The sequence below is a fragment of the Falco biarmicus genome, chromosome 5, assembly GCF_023638135.1.
Source record: "Falco biarmicus isolate bFalBia1 chromosome 5, bFalBia1.pri, whole genome shotgun sequence".
Taxonomy (NCBI): domain Eukaryota; kingdom Metazoa; phylum Chordata; class Aves; order Falconiformes; family Falconidae; genus Falco; species Falco biarmicus.
Window position 1 is genome coordinate 10,104,221 of NC_079292.1, and position 22,332 is coordinate 10,126,552.

A 22,332-nucleotide genomic window follows, 5' to 3' on the forward strand; every position below is an offset into this window, starting at 1 on the left:
AGATGTTGTATCTCAGTCCTGTTCTTCCCAGATTTGAGAGTTTGCAAATACGCAGGTATGACAAAGACCATGGGGGGAGGTGGAAAACCTGAATAAAGATGTCTTGGCTCCAAGAAGTAGCTTCCCTCATTTCTGAATTATTCAATCAACTAGTTATGGCTTCGAACTAAAGAGGAAAGTGCTAGTAGCTGCAGGCACATGGCTGGCACCCCTGGCCCGAGGCTGAGCTGCCTGCTTTCAGGTCCTGAGGAACTGCTACGGACGGACAAGAGGGGAAGCTGCTGCAGAAAGCGAGAGTGAGCAGCCGAGAGATGCTACAAAGAGTGCCATGACGCCTGGCTGCCTTTCACAGTCCGTTCACGGGGAGTTTTGCGAGGGGAGGCCAGAATGGTGGAGACCTTTTGGAAGGAAAAGCTTGCAAGGCCAGAAATGCCCAGGTAACTGTTAATGCCGCGCATGGCTGAGATGATCCAAGTGTCAGCACCAGAGGTTTCGTATTTGGGTATGGCTGCAACAAAACTGAGGCCACTGAAGGAAAGGTAATTAGGATGTTTTATCTGCAAAGAGATGGGAAGACCAGGGTGGAGAAATGTAGGGACTAAGGTGGATAGGGAAAATGGAGAGAAGAGGGGTAGAAGGGGCTGCCTGCCGGTAAGCCGGCTGCTGGGCAGCACCCTTGCCCTTCCGCGCCCTGTGCCTGAGCGCTGCCCTCTGTCCTGCCGCCTTCTTAAATCCCGTTCTCTGTGTGATGAATCTGTGTGTGTGTCTCTATCTGTGTGTCATCTCCCTGTGGTCCCTGGCTGGACCCGCAAAGGGGAGTTGGGCTGAGACAAAAGAATGATCCTGCATTCGGCACTGGTGGGCAGGGAAGGGAAAACCCCAGGGCCCCGAGCCCCGTGGGTCCAGCCACTCCGTAACCTCAGGGACTGCGAAGCTGCGGTTGTAACAAGTGTTCAAGTGCAAAAGGGAATTCAAGCGCATAAACATGTTAACACAGTTTTACAAAACAAACCATACGTTGCATTGTTTTGATTACGTTGCCTACGTGAACATTTTTTAAAAGAGGACAACAGCAGGAAAAAATCTGCTTTACTTCTAGCTATTCTGTCTTTCCGTACCATTCTGTCTCTTGGTCTAGCACATTCACACCCATTTCATGTATCAACAGTATGAGGATTTTTTTGAAGTTTCTACTTTTTAGATTCCTCTAAACCTAGATTTATTTTGGCTTTGTTTCAGCTCCACCTATTCTCAAGCCCACACTGCTGAAGGGGTTTAGATCTATCTGCTCGACACACCAAGATCCCTCACACATCCTTGCCTTATGAAGCAGTTGACTAAAATCTCCAAGCCCACATCAGGTCCATCTTCTCCTACCCTTAGTCTTCATTTAAGATCGTGTCCATTAGTTTCTGTGGCATTCTAGTCCAGAACAGTATCTCTGCTCTCAAGATTTCTACATAGCAACTGAATGTACCAAAGTGAGAAAATAGTTAATTCTCACAGCCTGTGTTAGTTTTAAACCAAGATCTATTCTGCTCCAAGGTCCTCCACCCTCCTCAGTGTGGTAGCCTTCAACACAATCAGTTCAGAAGGTTACAGAAAAATAACAGTGGCCTGTCGCAGCACTCTCCAAGCTAGCCAGCTGCAACAAGGTCTTTTACCATCACATACCATGACACTCTTCATGGCAGTCCCTCTGCCGCCTTCTCTTAGCCTCTCCTCACCCAGGGCACGCTCACTCTCTGCTTCTTCCTCCTCTCTCTTCCTCGGCTGCTCTCTCTTCACCGGCTGCCCAGCCCCTTAACAGAACCAGCCACAGCTGCACCTTGTCTACATCAGCCAACCCCCACCCCTGAAGCCAGCCCACAGCTGTATGTTATCAACGATAACTAACCCAGCTTCATTCCTCTACAGCGGCCAAGGTGCTTTTGTTCTTGCAGAGAGTACTTGACTCATGGCATCTCAGAGTTTGGCTTTTGCTTTGCCAAAGGAAGCAGCAAAGAGCTCAGCAGTGGAATGAAGCAAAGCCAGCACGGAGAAGTCTTGTGAGGGGGCAATTAAGGCAATTTGGAGGCCTGGGCGAGCCTGTTAGCCTGTGGGCGACCAGACTGGGAGATAAGCAAGGAGAGGCTAAAACCAGAGATACCAGGGACACTACGGTACAGGTGGAAATGGAGCAGAGATTAAATAACAAAAAAGTTTTCCAAAACTGTCTTCTGAACTTGTAGATTCCACAGGAAGAGCGGCTGTCTGCAGGTCAGCCTTGAATCCGTATCCTTGTGAGTAAAAGCTCTCCACAGGACAGTGACGACTGTTTACTGGACATGGAAGACTGCTAAGCACAGACTGGAATGTTTATATTTATTTTTGCAATGTCATAGGTAAAAACAATTTAACAATGCCAAGTACAGGTGTTATTCTCATAAAAACTTCTCATTTCAAAACAAATGATTTCTATTTCCCACAAAAAGTTAAAATCACATGCAGCTATATGAAGGTTAATTGCTTAAGATGCACAATTATATATCAGAAGACTTTGTTAAAATAAAAACATACTGGACTACATCATTTTAACAAGGCAATTACACAGAACTAGAAAACTGACTCTGTAGTAAAATATAAAAATCTACAATTATAAATATAAATTTGGTCCATGGATCACTACAGAAGTAGCAGTATTTACAGTAAGTATCAGATTACGATTCTAAATGTCTAATTGAAGTCTTAAAATGTTGAATGTTATGGAGAACAGTATTTTATTTACATTCTACTATATTAAAAGTTATATTTCTAGCAAATGTAAATTGTTATAAATACAGCAAATAAACCAAATACTAAACCCATGACATGTTTGTAATTGAGAATTCCCTATCGTCTATAAATATGATAATTTTAAGTTAAAAGTAAAGCCAGATAAATCAGAAACTAATACTGAAAAAACATACCACAATTCAATTCTTAGAAACACTGTAAAAGTCAATCAAGTTAGTCCAGACGTAACAACATATTACAAGAAATTTTTCAAGAAAAGGCACACATTGTTAATGATGAAAGTTCCACAGTAAAGTAACAGGTAACAGAAATGACTGTTTGTTTGAGCAGTGGTTGGGATCTGATTATATATATGTATTCACTGGACAGATTCTTTCCCCCACAAAGCATAAAACTGAAAAGAATAATGGTAAACTCCAGGTGTGACTGGTGTGGTGTAGGTATGTGTGTGTGTAATTTGATGTGTTAATTAAACCAAAGATTCTAAACTTTCAGCTGCATTTCCATCGGGTAAAGCTGAGCCATTACTGTCCATAGATGCCGAAGGGTTTTCTTCCTGCCTTGTGCTGACGAGGCTGAGAATAGCTTTGTACAGAAACTGGTACTGCTCCTGCAGAAGAAGAGAGCCCACAGTCAGCGTGTTGTCAGAAATAACACCACTAGATTATCCTGTAACACCGTTATTCAAAATTAATTAACAGCTCATGTGTCAGTCTGTTAATGTACTGTGCTCCATAATTTATTGTGTTACTCAGCAGCTTTATTAATTTTCTGACTAATGGCTCCCCCTGTACACAATATAAAGCACAACATAAAGGAACACAGTATAGGTAGAGGAGAAAACTATTAAAAGAAATATTGTGTGCTGAATCCGATCCTTGTTAAAGTCAGTTGCAAAGCTCCCACTGACTGAAGGGGGTTGGGCTACTGTTTGTTGGCTTTTTCCCCCTTGAATGCGTTTTCCTTTTTTGTCCTCTGAATTCTATCCAAGCAGGTTTTTTTGTGTTTGTGTTTTTTGGTTTTTCTTTTTTAGTACTTGCAGGTACTGTTTTTGAAGATCCTGCCAGGGAGAGGAGGTAGGAAGAAGAGACAAGACCTTGTGGGAAGGTTCAGCGAGGAGGCCGCTGCCTAGAGGGAGTGGAGGGTCTCAGTGGGGAGTGCCAGAAGCCAGCTAGACTGCGGCGTGGGCTGGAAAGGAGGGGACAGCGGGATGCTCTGTGCGGGGAGAGCCGGCACAGTGAAGGCTGCACTGCATTGGGTAACAGCGGATGCTCTGAAAGGGCAGAGGAATATGTGGGGTTCTAAGCTGGATATATGAAGATAAATAATTTCTGTGATGGAAGGAGTGAAGTGCAGTAAGACTTAACACAGTGGGGTTTGGGCTCTGGACTATTAGGCTGGACTAAGAGACACGGGGTAGAAAGAGCAACAGATTTGGAAATCTGCAGTAGGAGGATGGGAAACCGGAAATGTGAGATAAAGGGTTCAGGTATTTGCTGGAGGCTCCTGGGACAAGAGGAGTGAAGGTCCTGATAGTCCTGCTGAGGTGGGAAGAGTTCCCATTTTCACTCCATTGTCCACCAGACTCCTCAGTCTGGGCTAGCTGGGCAGGGCAAGGGGTGGACACATCTGTCAATCCTGTGTCATGTCCTGGTTTTGCTGTCAAAAATGTGATAACGCCAACCCTCATGTTTCACTCTTAAGGTGGTCTCCTTATTACACTCATCATAGTTCTGCAGCAGTCATATTTCTGGTGGTATGACCAAAGGAGCAGGTTCGTAGTTTTTAATTTGTGATACCTTTTCATTTGTAGGACACTGATTTAAGAAGTAGTTCTCATTTGTTACATTTTTAATGTATTTTTCTTTCAGTAAGCACAGTGACAATGGTGTCAAGTGACCATCCAATGGATCATGAAAGATCAAAGAAAAATGAAATGGAAAACTAGGGTAACTACTTCACGGTCTACTTGGACTACAAATTTACTCCTGCTGAACTAAAACCTTCATTTATATGACAGCACAGATTTTATGATGATGGTGGCAGCTCCACACATTTTGAATATGACAACTTGATAACCCCATAACAGGTTTTCATGGGAAATACTTTTGTTTTGGAATAAGCAGCAGGTCCACTACAGCACCTCTGGAAGACAGTTTTGATTAACTCCTGCAGAAATTAAGATGCCAGTCGTTCAGTAATGTTGCCCTAAGATCTAAGCATGCTAATAATTTCATACATAGGGGAAAAAAAAAAAGCATGCATTTTGCTTATTACTTACAATGTCTGTAAAGACTCCAGGCCTCATCAAATTTATCATCTTCGCTACCTGGTAAACATCGACTGAATTCTCATTTTCCAGTTGATGCATCAAAGTTGTTAATGCACAGAAAGTGCCTGCTGTCACCCCTCCATGCCTTTGTAAAGTAAAAAAACCAAAACAAACAAAAACCAAACAGAACACAAAAGACAAAAAAAAAAAGTGTCTAGAAACTGGATCAAGTTTCTACAGCTGGAGAAAATAGAAAATGCAGGACAAACTGATAATATGAATTTCTGTCATGTGATCTTTACACTTTCTGAAGCAGGCCTGCCCAGCAGTGCCTTACACAACCTTCACAGTACCTCACTACAACTTTAAAAGCCAGCCCCTACAATCCTCTACAAACCAAATGAAGGCCTCAGGTACTTCTGTAATCCAACGTGTCAATATTTTGGCCCATTATTAAACGGCTGGAGAAGGATAAGCTGCCTCATCTAAATAGTCTTACTTCTTTCAATAATAAACAATGAAGCCTTGATTGATTTCCTCTCCAGTGCCCTACTCGACAATCGTGCAGAGTATCAAAATGAAAGAATTGAAAAGAGAACACTGAAATGTGATAAAATAAAAGTGTTTCTCCTGCTGAAGCGGCTAAAACAGAAGCCGCAACACTACTGTTAGGTGCATACTTTGTGCCTTGTTTCAGTGACTTTCACCCTAAATGAGATGAAAGGATGGTTCTACAGAGAAACATCAGAACAAACTGAAAGCTGCAGTTCTTACTCATCATGTACAATCATAGGTCCATCACGGTTGGAAGTTTCCTCTTTGATGATGCTGATCAGTTCAAAAGTTTTACTAATAGGACTATCAGGATTTGGCCATTTTGGACACTGAAAATGCCTCACTTCAAGTACATAGTCATCCTAAAGGAGTGAAAACAACATAAATCAATTTGGTAAAAGATTGACTGTCCTTATTCTTATCCTTAACTCTGTTCCAGTCCAGCTCCAGTCTCCAGACACAGCATCCTACTGCAGTGGAGGCTGGACTACCCTATTCCCCATGTCACCATGTTACCTACAGAGGTTACTCCCTCCCTGGGTGTTTCAAGGGCAGGGAATTTTATCACTCATAGACCATAGAAAATGTAACAAAATGTAGGCATTACCTTTAGCAAATCAAGTCCCTGAGTTACATGTTTATGATAGTGTTACCTGTGTAGCTTCTAAAATAAAGTCTTGGATTATGAGCTTCTCCTCATTGGACAGACACTTCTGCTCTTCAGCAATCATAGTCACTTTGAAACTCTCACAATTTATAGGCTCATCTTTGTTTGGCCAGTATACAAATTCATCTTCAGCCTCCAGGAAAAAAAAAAGAAGCCATAAAAGTAAGTAATGCTGAGCTCTTAAAATAAAAGTTAATATAACATAATAAACAATGTGTTATGTATGTAATTAATGCAGCCAGCTAGATCGAAACCGACAAATCAGGATTTCAGGAGGGTTACAGACATCACAAGTGATGATTTTCAGACACTTCTGTGGTGATACTGAGCAGAAGACCACTCTACCCTGTGGAGATACCAACCCACATAACAGTCAACACGTGCCGTGCTGCACTGTGCCACCTGTCCAGCCTGGCCTTCGGGGTGTGTTGGGCTGCCCACAGCCTGTGGCCACAGGATAAACTCAGCGGGCAGATAGTAAGATAGGAGCTGCAGGCAGCTCCCATTCTGTACACGTGGCTTGGGATTCTCTAAAAGTACAGGAAGATGTCCTCATGAGAACATCCTTTCTGTTTGACAGCAGAAATGATGAACAGAGTTGTTTTAAGAAAATCCTGTGATGGTTTGAATGATCAAAATGTGGGTAACCCTTCCATGGACAGGAGCTGCACGGTGTGATGTACCTTGATCAGAGAACCGTTCAGTGCTGCACAACTCGAGGTTCCCAGCATCTATCTAATGGGATGTAAGATCATCTGGACTACCCTCTCCTTTATGGTGTTAGCTCTAATAAAGCAAGTACTTTAGAGAGTCTGCATGCCTTTCTTACTGGATTCATAATGAACCAGCATCTCCGGGCAAAAAAACCTCCCTTATTAAAACGGCTAACTTAAAAAATCTGTTTTATAGTTAGTATAACATTCACAAAACATTTGATGACAAGAAAAAAACAAATACTGTCTTGGTTGTACATGTTTTACCAATCATGCAAAACTCCCTAAAGCATTTGCATGGTTTTCTTCCAAACTCATTACCAAAAATGATGCGCTCTCACACCTCAGAATTTCTCTAAGTACCAGCCTAAAAGTTCTCAGATATTCCTGCGCTTCTAATAACTGAAAAACATATTCATTTGTTATTAAATTACACATGCAGGATGAACATGCTAGCCTCCTTTGCTGTTTAGGAGTCAGTTAAATCCCTGGTAAACATTTGTTTGTATAAGCAAGAAAATCACAGAATCACAGAATTGTTTAGGTTGGAAAAGACCTTTAAGGTCATCGAGTCCAACTGTTAACCCAGCACTGCCATGTCCATCACTAAAACACTTCCAGGGATGGTGATTCCACCACCTCCCTGGGCAGCCTGTTCCAGTGCTCCAACACCCTTTCAGTAAGAATGTTTTCCTACTATCCAGTTAAACCTCCCCTGGCGCAACTTGAGGCCATTTCCTCTCATTCCGTCACTTGCTACCTGGGAGAAGAGACAGACACCTACCCGGCTACAACCTCCTTTCAGGTAGTTGTAGAGAATGATAAGGTCCCTCCTGAGCCTCCAGGCTAAACACCCCCAGTTCCCTCAGCCGCTCCTCATGAGACTTGTGCTCCAGACCCTTCCCCAGCCCCGTTGCCTGTCTCTGGACACGCTGCAGCCCCTCTGCTCCCTCTTGTAGCGGGGGGCCCAAAACGGAACACCGTATTCGAGGTGCAACCTCACCAGTGCTGAGTACAATGGATCACTTCCCCTGTCCTGCTGGCCACACTATCTCTGACACAAGCCCGGATGCTGTTGGCCTTCTTGGCCACCTGGGCACACTGCTGGCTCATGTTCAGCCAGCTGTCAACCAGCACCCCCAGGTCCTTTTACCCAGGCCTGTCACGTTGCATGGGGTTGTTGTGACCCAAGTGCAGGATCTGGCACTTCTCCTTGTTGAATCTTATACAATTGGCCTTGGCCCATCGGTCCAGCCTGCCCAGATCCCCCTGCAGAGCTTTCCTGCCCTGCAGCAGATCAACACTTCCCCCACCAACTTGGTGTCATCTGTAAACTTAGTGAGGGTGCACTTGATCCCCTTGTCCAGATCACTGACAAAGATATTAAACAGAAGTGTCCCCAGTACCGAGCTCTGGAGAACACCACTTATGACCGGCCATCAACTGGATGCAACTCCATTCACCACCACTTTTTGGGCTTGGCCATCCAGCCAGCTTTTTACCCAGTGCACTTGCAGCACCTGGCAGGAACGTGTCGACATTGTCCCTTAGCCCTTAAGTCACTGTGTTCAGGCAGGTGGAGAGAGGGTAGGAAACCCCCCGTCACGCATCATCCCTGCCTGTTGGGCCTGTCCCAGGGAAGGTGGGGTGTGATTCCAGTAGCCTGTCTCTCCCTTACACTCCCTGATAACTCCGCAACCTACACATCTCCTCCCAGAGCTCTGTGGCTAAGTGGAGGTGCTCCTCTCCCTGGGCTCCCCTCCCACAGGTGTGCCCACTGCTGCCGCCCGGCACGGCTGTAGGAGCAGGGCATGGCTGGCAGCCCGGCGCCGGGGTGGCTGCGTGTCCCACCGGCGCTCTGCCTGGGCAGCTGCGTCAGCCGTGGTGGGTGCAGAGCTGAGAGGGTCCAGGGCTTTCTGCCAGGTGGACACCACAGGCTCCAGCGCCCTTCCTGCGCACCCTGCCGTGCAAACTGCTGCGCTGGGCCCTGGCTGCCATGCCAGGCCCTGTTTGCCCGCCCTGGTGGCACTGCTCCTGGTGGCTCGCGCTCCCTAGGTCGCCTTCTGTCGTGTGGGGGGGCTTGCCCGTCATGCTCTGGCCCTTGCCCAGGTCCTGCCAGCTGCTGTTGCACGAGAAACTACCTCATATTTCTCCCCTGACCTACTAAGTGTGGAAGAAGCCATATCACAACTAAAGTAAAAGTCCTGGAGCGAAAGCCGACCTTCCCTAACAGTTTTGCTGTCTGTCTTCTTTTGTAACTGTACAGGAATGACCCAATACTTTCTCATGCCAATTGCAATCTGCCCAGAAAAGGATCTTCAGATTTCCACTACATGACCTGAGGATTTTACACTTAAGTACAGTATTATTAATTTTTAATCGTTTTTTGCAACATCCAAGATATTGTCTCATGTCCTGCATATTTCAAAATGCTAATACTAAGAAAATTCATAGATAGACCTGTAACAATCAGCCACAAAACTTACCATATTCTGGCTGTCAGGAAGCATGACTATTAGCTGAGCATTATGGTCCCATATCATTCTCCAGAAATCCTTGATAGTGTGTAGTAAGGGATGCTGGGTAATAATAAATTCATTACTTTGATAATAACCCTGCAAAAAAAAATAATCAACAGACTCAGAATTGATACCCAACTACTAACATTTAAAGGAAGCTTCTAGAGCCAGAAGCCTAGAAAATAAATTGCAGACCTGTGCTTCCTTTGTCTTCCTGCAAATATAGAACAATATAGAACTTCTATTGCAGTATTTTCCAGATTAAAAGAATAAATTCAATTACACTGAAATATTTTTTGAAACTTCAAAAAATTTGATTAAAAAAAAAAAGATAAATCAGTGGAAACTTGAACAGCCAACTCAGAATGAAAATACATGAACTCCTACACACATGCACATTGTTCTGCATTAGCCAGAATTCCCGAGGAGCTGGCAACCTGAAACAAATAAAAGAATACTTGAAAGATCTGCAAAAATCCCAGTCTCTTGTACAGATGTCCCAGATCAACTTCTTACCACAAAAGACAGTTCCTTTGCACTAATGCACCTGATGAAGGATCATGCATACACAGCACTGCAGGGAGCTTTCCCATCTCTTTCCTGAATGTCTATGAAACATTTACTCCTCCCTCTCAGCTAATGAAGTACAGAAGAGTTGAAGAAAACCCAGGGAAGAAAAAGATAACAGAAAGCTGATGAGCTGTGATGCCTTGGGCTATGCCAGTTGCAAAAGCTCTGTCAGATGAGCAGATAGGAAGGCAAACCACACTACAGCCATTAAAAACTAACTTCTTAGCTAACACTTTTAGTTCATCTCAAAAGATCCTTCCATAGGTGGCGTTTAGCATTACAGTTTTTAAAACCCTGATGGGATTTCTGATTCTACAGATTGTTAAAATGCAATCCACTTAACCAAACTTCAAAACCTAATAATAGTAATAATACTGCCCAGGGGAAGTAACTTTCAGGCAGAGTGAATAATGGAAGAAAGGAGCTTTCAAAATCAGGACTGTGCCACCCGCCTTCAGACACACGGCAGCTCCGAAACAGCTATACAATGGGAGATTGTTTTTCATCAATACAGTTAACTGACTTACCATAATATAGGAAGCGTTGATGTAGTCTGTCCCTTCACCAGACAGCGATGAGATACCCACTCTAGATCTTTCCACTGTAAAAAGAAGTAATGAACTAGTACGTATGTTGCAATGACTCATACATTACAGCAATTATCTCACATGTCTCATAGCAATGACAACATTAAGCTCCATCAGTCAGGAAAAAGTGCTGTTTGGCCATCTGTTTTCTTTTCCTATGTGTAGTACTTAAGCCATTTCTTCACTAAAAGTACTTTACAGAACATTGCTCCACACCAATGCAGATGTGCTCAATTCTTGCTGAGGAAAGATTAATGGTTTGACACACACAGTTCAAAAACATTTTGCCACCCAGAGAAGCCGATTTGAACAAGCTTACCAGGAATGATGGATGAAGTTCGGTTCTTTTCTCTGTTACACTGTTTGAGTGCAGTTGAATAATCACACTGCTGTGTGTTAGACTGGCTCAGTAACTGAAACAACGAAGTTAAAAAAGATCAGGTAACTGCACAAAAGCCTTTCCTTCTTAGCTGCATTAAACAAAGGTGCAAGTATTGCAGGTTAGCTTTCTCTCTTAACTGTAGGTATCTAGTTATCTAGCTAAACTACTTAGCAAGTCATCAGAATCTTTCTTCACTGTTTTATCTGTTCAAATGATTCCTCAGCCCTAGATTGATAAGCAGGTCTTTGAAGGAAATGCCACTTTATGTTGTTCTATATCCAGACCCCCAGTGCTTGTTGCCACCCTGGTGTCACTTCCATTTTGCCTGCACAGCTGTCTGTGCAGCTTTAAATAGTTTTGGAAAATAGTAAATGTCTGTGCAGAAAAATCTGCACTGTTATACAGACAGTATAGCTCCTGATGGGAGGCATCTCTAGATAGCACAGTTAGGAGCTTTCTGATTTTCTCTCCAAACCTGTGAGAGGAAAATAAGACCGATCTGAGGGGGGATGTGTGTCTCATTGACTTACTTGTTTCAATTAATACAATTCAAATAGACAAGAGTATGAGAAGGAACGAGTTTATCTATATATACACTACAATGCTGTATATATACTGCTTAAGCATAAAATAAGTTTGCAAAGCAGGTTTTTCCTAGTTTTTAGGGTTTTTTTTGATTGCTAGAAAAATCAACCCGATTAATCAGAATGTTCAAAAGAATTCAGAAGATTTTTCTCTGATGTTTTGGGCTAGGCATGTGTAGCTTTTATAACCCACTTGCTCTGGAAAAATAGATAGCAAACCAGGGAAGTTCCATCAAAATGAATTAGACAGAAAATCTTTTTTCATCTAAAAATGTTCTTCAGTGAGACAAGACTCCAAATTTTTGTTATTATTCTAATAATTTTAGCTAGCAAAGGAAAATGAAATTGAATGAGAGATGTCCCCTTCTGATAATATTTAAGCTCTTGAAATTGGAGCTCTACATGGCTCCACAATTTGCACTGCATGCTCTGTGTTTTTATATATTTACACATTCTGTTTGTAAAGATTATGTTTTACTCTTTCACCTGTGCAGGAAAGATTGGATGCTTATTTCTCCAAGCACATCATAGCTGAGATAAAGAGTCCCTACGTCTCCCCAGGAAAAACCAGTGCGACACTGCCAGATCATTCAAGCCAGGACAACAGCAAACTCTGAATTCCTTTGGTATGTTGTTCCCATTCTGTTGCTTTGAATTGTTAATTATCTTGAAGAAATACTAGTTACTGTGCCTATGTGACCATAGCCTCGCTATGTACTGACAGTATCTACAGACTTATCTGCTTAAGTTTTTTACTTAGGACCCGATAGCTAATTGGAGAAAGAATACATATTATCTGATACAGTCCTCCTTTGAATTAAAATCCTTAGAGAGAAAGCTTCTAATATTAATTTCATGTTAAATTAGGGAGAGAAAACTCTGTTTTGCCACATAATTTGGAAAACAGTTGTGTGATTTACTTCTCTGGATTCCAATTCATTTGACAAGGTAGGATTTTCTGTGTTTCCACTATAAGTGACCCAGTGAGCGAGCTAGACTTCCCATTCTCCCCATAAGTCAATGAGCTGTTTCTCTCATAAATTTTGTTCTGTTAGCCATCTGGGTCTGCTTTTTCTCTGGGTGACTGAAAGTCCCATGCATGTACACACTGATCTCCATATCCACAAGCACCAAAGTCTTTACTTCTCATCTGCTGAGGTCAAGTCTGTCCTCTAGCCAGTGCTGTACACTGAGGGGAATATATTGATTGATCAATATAGCTCATGACATTTTTGCCAGAATGACATCTTTGGACGCTGTTGTTTCACCTTCAGGACCTTCATGCAAAAGCATGTAGTTTGATTTTCCACAATCTACTTACTGGCCTATTTCTCATGCTCTTGTTATTTTTTTTTTTTTATTCCTTGTTTAAGATTAAGCAAATAATTATTTTGTCCCAACTGAATGCATGCATTTTTGCTTTGAATTTAGGCTCAGAATTTGAGTTTTAGATAGAGGAAGTTAATGAAAGTTGTGTTGAGTTACCTACTTTTAAGTCATTCAAGCTTGCAAGATTAAAGCTTTTAGAGTTACTACCTTGGAGAGCTCACCTTGAATTGTTTCTCCAGTCTGGTCTTTCCTGTTGGTCCAGGTATCAAGAGAGCATTAACATAGGCATGAATGTGAGTCTCAAGGACTTCTGTTTCTTTACTGAGTATTGCTTCAACCAATGCATCGTGGATGAAGATGTATTGCTCCTAGTAAAATAAAACCAGACATCTGAGCTCTAATTATTTACACACTCCCCTGGACACCTCTGGCTAAGCTGCCACTTCTGGCGCGGTCAGTATTTCTTCACAGTGTGCTTCTGTAGGCATTTTCTCAAAAGGGTTCCTCTATAGTGAAGGCTGTCCCTCCACAGTGACAGCACACATTTACAAGCATAATTGAACTTCACATGCAATGTATGTATGATATAAGACCAAATCCCCACCACCTGTGGTATCTCACGCTCACAGAACACTGCTAAAAATGAAAGCATAGCCTTGAGTCAAATTTTCAAGTCAGCTTGTTACGTGACTCTCCCTGTCTTTCTTGCAAAAAAGTGATCACTCCCAGTTCCTACTACTATCCTCTATTTTCTCTCTCACATCCTTTGGAACAAGTGACCGTGCTGTTGTTGATTACCTTTTTTTCCTACTGAAAGCCACTGAGGAATCTAACTACCTGTTCCTGAAACCTGAAATAGACTTTCAAATGCCCTGCTGTTGTCCTTACTGTTTTATTCTGGTCTTTCACTATTCTATGTATATAATCTTCAGTTTAAAGCAGCTGTAGATAATCTTCTGTCTGAAACAGCTTTTTTTCATACTTTTTGTTGCCTAATATCAACTGTTTGATCAGGTTCAGTGAAGATCTTAACACCTGACAATGGTCCTTCCTGAAAAAAACCTGAGACAAAAATGTATACCCTGCCATGGAAGTGCTACTGCAGGAAGCATTATTCATACAGACTTTATCTCTTCTGAGTTCTCCCTAATAAACAGACAAGAGTCCACAGACAGATAATTTCCAGGTGCACTGCTCTAAGCAAGCCTAGAAGGATGTCTCTATAAAAACAAGGGAAGCAAAAGGGAAAGTCCAGTCTGCTGACCAGTGGCCAGTTTGTCTGATGGCACCAAAAAGAGGACTGTATCATCCCTCCTCCTGCAAACAGAAATAGTCTGTAGCCGTCTCTCACTATATATATTTTATTCTTACCTCAGTCTGCACCAAGTAGTTCCTTTGGGTACGTATATGTTTTAAGAATCCAAATATGTTGACTGTCCCTTCATGCTGAATTTGCTGCAGCATGCTGTCTAACACTATGTATGTGCCTGTCCTTCCAACACCAGCACTACAAAACAAAAAAATAGTCTTGAGCCTGAAGTAAAAACAATAATGAAAAGAACGTTTCTTATACATAGCTTTTTCAACAAACTGGTGTGTAGGGAAGATTTTCCTCTACAGATTGTTTTATTATATGATATACTTTGCTAAAGCTTCAAGGCTGGTAATGAAGAAAAATCTTTTCCACTCATCTTTTTATTTGTGCAAGAATAGATCTAAAGATTATTTTCTCAAATGATTTTTAAAGTATCAATTGAAATGGAACTAAGGGGTCTCCTGCAGGTCTGCAGTTTTCAGGCTTCTTATATTCCTTAGGATACTTTGTCAAGTATACCTAGAAAGGGTGGCATATGACAGCATTTGGGCACAGTTAATGTGCTCAAGTTCTTTTATGTTGTAACACACATCACTTCAAAAAGAAAGTTGCATTATGCCACCCATTACAGATACAGGAGATTTCAAAGATACCGGACTGAAGAAAAACCCAGAAGTGGCAGAGCTGCTGAAGGTACATCTGTAAAAGAAACAGCTTAGTGGTCTTCCGATACAGCTAAGACAGCAAGCAATGGTTGAAACTCTTTTTAAATAGGGAAGATGCAGAAGAAAGGGTTAATAAACTCACTCCTGTTATGAACTCTGGCTCATTTAGCATAAAACCAGCTATATCATAAGCTTAAAACCCAACTCTTTCTTTCACAAAATATCTGGGTAGGAGTATAAGGTCAAAAGGTCATTTTCTGTTATCTAATCATATATGGGAATTAATCAGTTGTAATTCCCCTCTAGGTTACAAGGAAATGTTATGTGTATTGGCACGTAACTTGACAGTAAACACTGCTGGATCTGCATGATCTTATGGGCAGATCCAAGCTCAGTCCGTACATGCTAATTCAGTCATCTCATTTCTTCCACAGAGGTGGCGCAAAGCATTGATAGTGTGAGCTCAGATTGCTGTAATAAACTGTCTAAATAAACATGATAAAAAAATTGAAAGTTGCAGGTTATTAACACACTATTAGACACAAAAAAGTATAAAGATTACCAGACACCACCTGCAGTTTTTATGAAAGGCAAAACATGAAAAGTACCAAAACAAAAATAGCTAAAAAAAGTTTCAGGAAGTTTGTCATCTGTGTCCTCCATGTAGCCTGTAAAGATAAATAAAAGTTACATTTCGAACATGAGATGACTCTTTTGAAATTCCATAGTGCATGGGGACCGGTGAGCTAAAAGCTGAATACAACTGCCTACAGACAGAGATGAGTTACACCTATGACCCAGTGGAGAGGTCTGACTGAAGCCACACAACCTACCACTGTTCACTTTTAAAGACTCAATTTAATTGACTTATAATGTATTGCCGATCTCTCAGCCCGCTGGCATAGATCTCAGACTTGGCATTTTGGGGAAACTCTTATTTTGAACTTCCCAAAAGCAGGCAGGATGAAGATAGCAGCAGAACAACCAAAATATGGAATTTTCATTTTCCAAGCTAAAAACAGATTTCAGTCAGATTAGATCATCCCAGAAATAAAATATCTTCATTTGCAACATTTGTGAGGTGACTTTACCTGTTGGCTTCCTCAGAGTCAGCTCCAGAAGGACAGAATTCATGAGGAGGTTCTCTTTCCAAATGTTCCATCAAAGGTGAGGTACTACAGTGGAAAACCAGAACCTGCTTATATATTTTACAATAACCCGGTCCTTCATGGGCATTGTGAAGTCATTCCAGGCCCTACAAGCCCTTTTTAACCGATTTTCCCTGAGCTGCCCAGTTTTAGTGAGCACTGACAGAACACCTGCCTACACACTGCTGCACATGCAGACCTCAAACCGTTCCCCAGAATGCTCCTCCATTGCAAACGACTGCTAGAGCACAGAGCAATGTTAAAAACAGCAGAGTTGTAGTTCAGCCAGGAATAGAGTCAGTCTTCTTTTGTGGACAGAACTCCTCTCAGGATTACAGAGTATCCCTGCACCAAAGAAAGCACGAGCCAAAACCATCCTAACGATGTATTTCCAGAAATGAAACAATTGCTCTAGTGTATGTATCTGGTAAGCTCAAAGCAATCAAGATAGTATAGAAATGTGCAAAAAAGTAAAAAGAAAAGCATTTTTGCAAAAAAAGAGAACACAGTGCAGAGCAGCAGCATCTGTTTACAGAGATTTACAGAAGTGGCACAGACAGTTGATTAGTTGGCCTCACCAAGGACAGAAATAACAGCTAAGAAATTAATCATATTACATCAGGAACTGCTAAATGTGAAATTATGCTTAACCCACCACTGAAAAATTCTTTTTTCTGCAAAACAAACGTGGAATGAACCTTACGGCAGTAAAAACCACACCTGCAATGAACCACAATAGGCCCGACAGCGTGGCGCTTGGCATGCGATGCCTTCCGCACGAAGGTGAGGACGGGCAGTGTGTATTCTGGAACACCCATGTCAGGCCACTGGGTATAATGGTACTGAGTTACTATACGTCCACTAGACCTCCCTTTCTGGGAACCCTGCAACAGAAAAATAATTCCGTATGTAAGCAGCCCACCTCTGAACAGCAACTCTTCATAATTTTATTTCCATACCTGATGGCTCTTGAGTGAGTACTGTCGCTATTTAGTTAACAGCACACCGCCTAGCTCTGAATATTCCAGTTTTCAAAGAGAACAGGAAGGGCCAGTGCTCCGTCCCACGAGCTTGCCCACTGAATGAAAAAAAATGACCTGGTACTGTCCTTTAGAAAGCCATACAGAAGGTTAAGAGCACTGGAGGGATAACAAATTACAGCTGCTCTTAAAAGTCACCAGCTATTTCTGCCACTCTGTTCCTTTATTAGGTGGACAGAAAGCATAGGATTCATCTCACCCAGCTTTAGTGATCTGCGAGGGCAGTAGCCTTGTGTAGGCTGCTTTTCTAAGCTCCCTCCCTCAATGGCAACTCAGAGGCATGGATACCTTCAGAGGGCAGGTCAGCTCATTCAAAGACTGGTTCCTCAAACAGGCAGAATACATCACTTGACAGCAAGTGCTGTACGTGATGCGAGTCTGAGAGACTAGATGTCTAACATTTAGGTGGCTGAAATAAATCAGGCTTTCAGAATCCCCCCCCCCGAGTAGCTAATGTCACAGTGCCGAGCTGACAGCATGCTGGTTCTGATTACAATAAAACAAGGTGTGGATTCACCTGTCGTTAAAAAGGAAAATGAGGTGGATCATTTCATTCATACCAAATTTTCTACTAGCTGCTCTCTTTCTGAAAAGGTATCCTGCCTACCAGGCAGGCAAAGTCCACATCAACTCTCCAATGCGATCACTTCTTTTTCCCTGATGGTCCTACATCCCACCAGCACTACAGGCCAGTGTCTTCTCAGTTTGTTGATCTGGTCAAATTAACTGACACTGAAAAGCATCTTGGCTGGCTGAGGCCTAAAGGATTCAGCTTTACATATACAACAGAAAAGAGCTGCCAACTGCCTTAAAAAATACTCTGAAAAATTTTTGCCTTTTTTTTGCCCAACTATGTTTTCAGGATGACACGAACCTTTTTGATCTTGGTGTTTCTAAGAGTAAAATTCCTCACGGTATAATAGGCAAGTACATGAACACTCTTCTGAGTAACCAAGAAGTTCCCATATTCTTCACTACCTTCGGCAGGCCAGTACTGGTCACATTTTCTCTGTTAGAAAGGAAATGACAAACAGTGAAAAAAGGAAAGAAAACAAAATGTGAAACTAGCAAGCTGAAATGTTCAAATTTAAGAACACAGTCAACCAAAAAAACATACAGGGACTCTCAATACACCCAGTTTATAATAGACATGAGCTTCAGTGCAAGAGAACAGGTAATGTATATTCATTTTGTGCTGTAAAGAGAGATGGTTGGGCACAGGTACTTCTTATTTGGAAAACTCAAAAAAAGAGAGGTTATATCATACTATAAGAGTTAAAGAGTTCTAATACTGTGGAACTTGCCATTCTATGGGCACTCTAAAAATCTAAAGGAACTAACACATAATCTATAGAAAAAACAGGAATACGTTCAAGTCAGTAGAGTCATATATGACTTTTGGTTAGTTCATAGCATGGGCAGAGTATACTTGTATCTGATCAGCGAGGGTTACAGTGAGCTTGTGTGTGGCCAGAATATACAGTAGAGAGCTGTGATGTCCACCCTTTTGTTTGGGTAGCCATAGAGCCTTCTCTAGGAGTACCGCAAAAGTACATGTTTATAGCATGGTATTATAAACAAAGTGGTACTCCCAGTGTGGCCCTCATCTGCATCTGCTGTGTCTGTATCATCTGATAGATACTTAACAGGCCATATGACAAGATTTACATGCATTTTAGGCACTACTGCCCGTGTGTGGCAAGTGTGATGCAATGACTCGTCAGGCGACCCCAGGGTACATGCATAGTCCCATCACATAGCCAGAGAAACACACATCCTGTGATGGGGTTTGACCTCCTCTTGTCTCACTGGAGAAACATGTATCTAGTCACATAGTAGGAAAGGAACTGTAGATCCCACAAGATGTTAACGGAGCAACCAGAGAATATCCAGAAAAATTCACCCAAACTATGGCCTTCTCCTTTCCAGGGTCTAAGGCACCCCTGAGAAAGAATTCTCATGGAGAGCAGATTGCTAGCAGAATGTGGCACAAGGTCCACAGCCTGGCTAGTCCTAAATATATACAAGCAGTCTTTTTTTTCAGTAAAAGACAGTTTTTTTGTAGTTAGAACATGGCACTTTCAAGACCTGTTGTTGACAATTGAGTTCAAATGTTTTCTTCAGTTTCATACTACAAATTGTCAACTTTCTACTTCTATAGTCAATCCTAGTACAAGCAACTACTACAAACTGTTGCTTTTTGCTCAACAGATGCCTAAACCAATTTTTAAAAGAGAGAAAGGAGTCTGCTAGAGGCAGATCTTTCATCAGAGAAGTAAGTAATAGACAAAGGTACTCATACCCTTCCTTTCTCAACAAGATTAGTTATCATCACAATAACTTCTACGTTGTGTTCCCAAATCATTCTCCAGAAATCTTCTGCTGTCGATTTTAGTGGCCCTTGAGCTGCGATGTAGGCTTTTGGCTTGTTGTAGCCCTAAATTGAAATATAACAAATGACACTTGTCAAATCACAGTCCACAATCAAAAGGAGGTTGGGAGGAGTACATGATATTTTATGTATCTATTTTTAAAGCACCTCAAAAGCTTTTAAGTACTTTTGAATTTATCACTATCCAAATCACAGAAAACCTGTGGTACCAGATGACATATGAATGCAACTGTTATGTCAATGTTTGTAATTCCAACAAATAGGATGTATGTTCAAGTGCCCGTGTTCTGGCAGAATGTTGACATGATAGTGATTATGCAACATCTGTTATGATAGTGGTTTAAAAATTTAATCAAGATAATTCACATGTAAATTGCTAGGTAATGAAAACTGAATAAATGGTACCTTGGTGAGGCTCTCAGCCAAATGGCATCTTTCTCTCATGAGATTATCTCAGACAGAAGAATTAACCACTTACCAGGAATGTACAAAAGAACAAACATTCAGATGCAAAAAGCTAAAATGACTCAAATGTGACAAAACATTTTTTTTTGTTTCATAAAACTCTTCACTAAGCTGCAGCTGCTACAATATCAAGACGGATTCAAGAAAGAATTGGAGTTTTACCTGTGCTTTCACTTTGTAGGCTTAACTTAGATCAGTAAAGTTTTTTTTAATAAAGCCTGTAATATTGTGATACTTGTTTTTAATCAAGTCTATTCACCTTCATGCATCTTTTTTACAGAAAAGACTGACGGATGAAGAGGCTGGCAGACAGAAAAAGGCACTTACATCAACGTAGTTGGCATTAATGTAATCGGTCAGTTTTCCATCCTTTTCTGCAAGCTGTGCTAATTTAACCCTAGTATGATCATCTGTAGCAAAACAAGGGAGAAAATAAACACAGTTTTCTGCAAGAATTATATTCTTGCTATAAGAAAACTTTAAAAAAATACTGAAATGGATTTTTACAATACATAAGACTAATACAGTGACAATCACACATGCAAACATCTTGTGCTTAGGTATGAATCAGATTCAAAATTCTAGTTTGCAGTAAAATAAACTAATGAATCCAAGGGTTCAAGGGATTCAAAATCTAGTTGCCTGAACAGCAGCACCTGGGGTCATTTTAGGCACTGTGACATATTTCCCTGCAGCCTCCAGCTGCTACGTGTGGAGGGGCACAGGTCTGTAAGTTCTGTCACAACTGCCAAGCCTGCACAGTGGGATGTCTCAAACGACAGTATGCACCAGTGTTTAGGCACATTAATTCCAAGTTAAAGAGCAGAGACTGGAGAGCAAAGGGACCCTGGAGAAGCTGGTCAGCTGAAGAGCCTCAGCAGTAGATACCTCAGGGGGAGCTGAAGCTTTCTGTAGCCTGCACTGATTATAAGGACTAGGGACGTGACTCGGTTGCACAGGACAATTCTTGCTACCTAAGCTGCTTGTGCACTGCCCTGTGACAAAAAAGCTGCTGGGTTGGCACCTTTTGTAGGATCAGGTACAAACACAGCATGGCAGAGGAAAATCCCTGACTCTCCATCCCTCTAGAGGTATCTTCAGGCAGGTGGATTGGGTTTCTTGCTGCTGGTTTACATTGTCTTCTGCCAGATAGGCTGATATTGTCTCTTTTTCTATTAAGTTCTAGGAACACCGAATACTGCACATATGTTTAATTTAGAGCTTCTTCCTATCAGAACAAAGCTGAAATACTAGAGAGTTAAGAAAAATATATTAAGCCACCAAAGTGATCAAAAGCCCAGAGGCATTAGCTGCAAAGAGAGATCAATGAAACGGCATAGATATGCTTCAGAGAAGAAAAATCTGGCACAGTGAAGGAGGGAGATGCAATGGAAAAATGTGTCCTGGCTAATATCTATCACTGTGGCAGGGAACAATACAACATAAACTCAGTACATTTACATTTATACATGACAGTAAATATATCCAGGGATTGTAAAGCTCCTAGAGAGGATAAATCTTCATTATTCCAGATAAAAGATGGATAAAAGATGGATTAATTTTGGCAATCAAAACACAGCTTCTTTGGCTTTATAATGGCATTATAATGAGATCTCCCAACTCCCTTTGGGTCATCACAGGAGACACAAATATGTCTTGCTAACACATGCTCACCAAAGCAGCAGAACGCCACAGGACTACCTTGAAGAAATGTGAAATCTCATGCTACTCCTCACCAAGCATTTTGCTGAAAAATAGCCAGAGCTTTCAGCGTAGAGGTAATCTTTTCCCCCTCTAATAATAATATATACATCCATACTTGTCTATAATTATTTCTTACCAATAACTAAGAACACCAAGTGATGCATTTACTTACAAGCAACGATGTTTATGTATCGATTCTTATTCTTGTTGTCAGGGTGATTAGAGCTGTCTGATGTAATACCTAGATCTACAGTACAGCTCTGGATTTCCTAAAAAAAAAAGTAGTATGTCATACTTTAGTAAGTATTAAGATACATAGTATGTCTTAAAATACAGTAAGTCAGCATGAAAAGAACCACAACCTTACACCCAATTATCTATGACATTTTACAACTACTTCATTGCTAAAAAAAAAATATGCAGTGAAATAATTCCTTACCTGATAAAACTCTTTCAGTGTCTAATGAGGGAATGAATGCAAAAAAAGTAAAAAAAATCAAATTCCACAGCACAGAACAAATGGATAAAAGTGTTTATATAAATTACAATTACTATATGGAAAACAGTTATGGTCATGCAATATATATCTCCATAATAACAACAAAGCTGAATATTTTGAAATAACTCTTAAAGGAAACAAGAGGTGATTT

The 22,332-nt window shown here is 41.4% G+C and overlaps 1 protein-coding gene across 5 annotated transcripts in view; it reads right to left on the reverse strand.

Moving 5' to 3' along the window:
• Positions 1-2,347: 2,347 nt before the first annotated feature.
• PTPRZ1 (protein tyrosine phosphatase receptor type Z1) overlaps positions 2,348-22,332 on the reverse strand; it is a 145,006-nt gene continuing 125,021 nt past the window's right edge. For 2 of the 5 annotated variants that reach the window (XM_056341631.1, XM_056341633.1), the window contains exons 16-30: positions 22,122-22,142; positions 21,855-21,951; positions 20,306-20,388; positions 19,424-19,558; positions 17,996-18,130; positions 16,802-16,965; positions 14,325-14,460; positions 13,175-13,321; positions 10,978-11,071; positions 10,599-10,672; positions 9,469-9,597; positions 6,256-6,402; positions 5,822-5,964; positions 5,057-5,192; positions 2,348-3,385 (exon numbers count right to left, since the gene is read on the reverse strand). In XM_056341631.1, the coding sequence (XP_056197606.1) occupies positions 3,245-3,385; positions 5,057-5,192; positions 5,822-5,964; positions 6,256-6,402; positions 9,469-9,597; positions 10,599-10,672; positions 10,978-11,071; positions 13,175-13,321; positions 14,325-14,460; positions 16,802-16,965; positions 17,996-18,130; positions 19,424-19,558; positions 20,306-20,388; positions 21,855-21,951; positions 22,122-22,142 (1,782 nt within the window). In that variant the 3' untranslated portion in view covers positions 2,348-3,244. Of the gene's footprint in view, positions 3,386-5,056; positions 5,193-5,821; positions 5,965-6,255; positions 6,403-9,468; positions 9,598-10,598; positions 10,673-10,977; positions 11,072-13,174; positions 13,322-14,324; positions 14,461-16,024; positions 16,109-16,801; positions 16,966-17,995; positions 18,131-19,423; positions 19,559-20,305; positions 20,389-21,854; positions 21,952-22,121; positions 22,143-22,332 lie in introns of all 5 variants that reach the window. The other 3 variants (XM_056341632.1, XM_056341634.1, XM_056341629.1) reach the window with 2 other exon arrangements.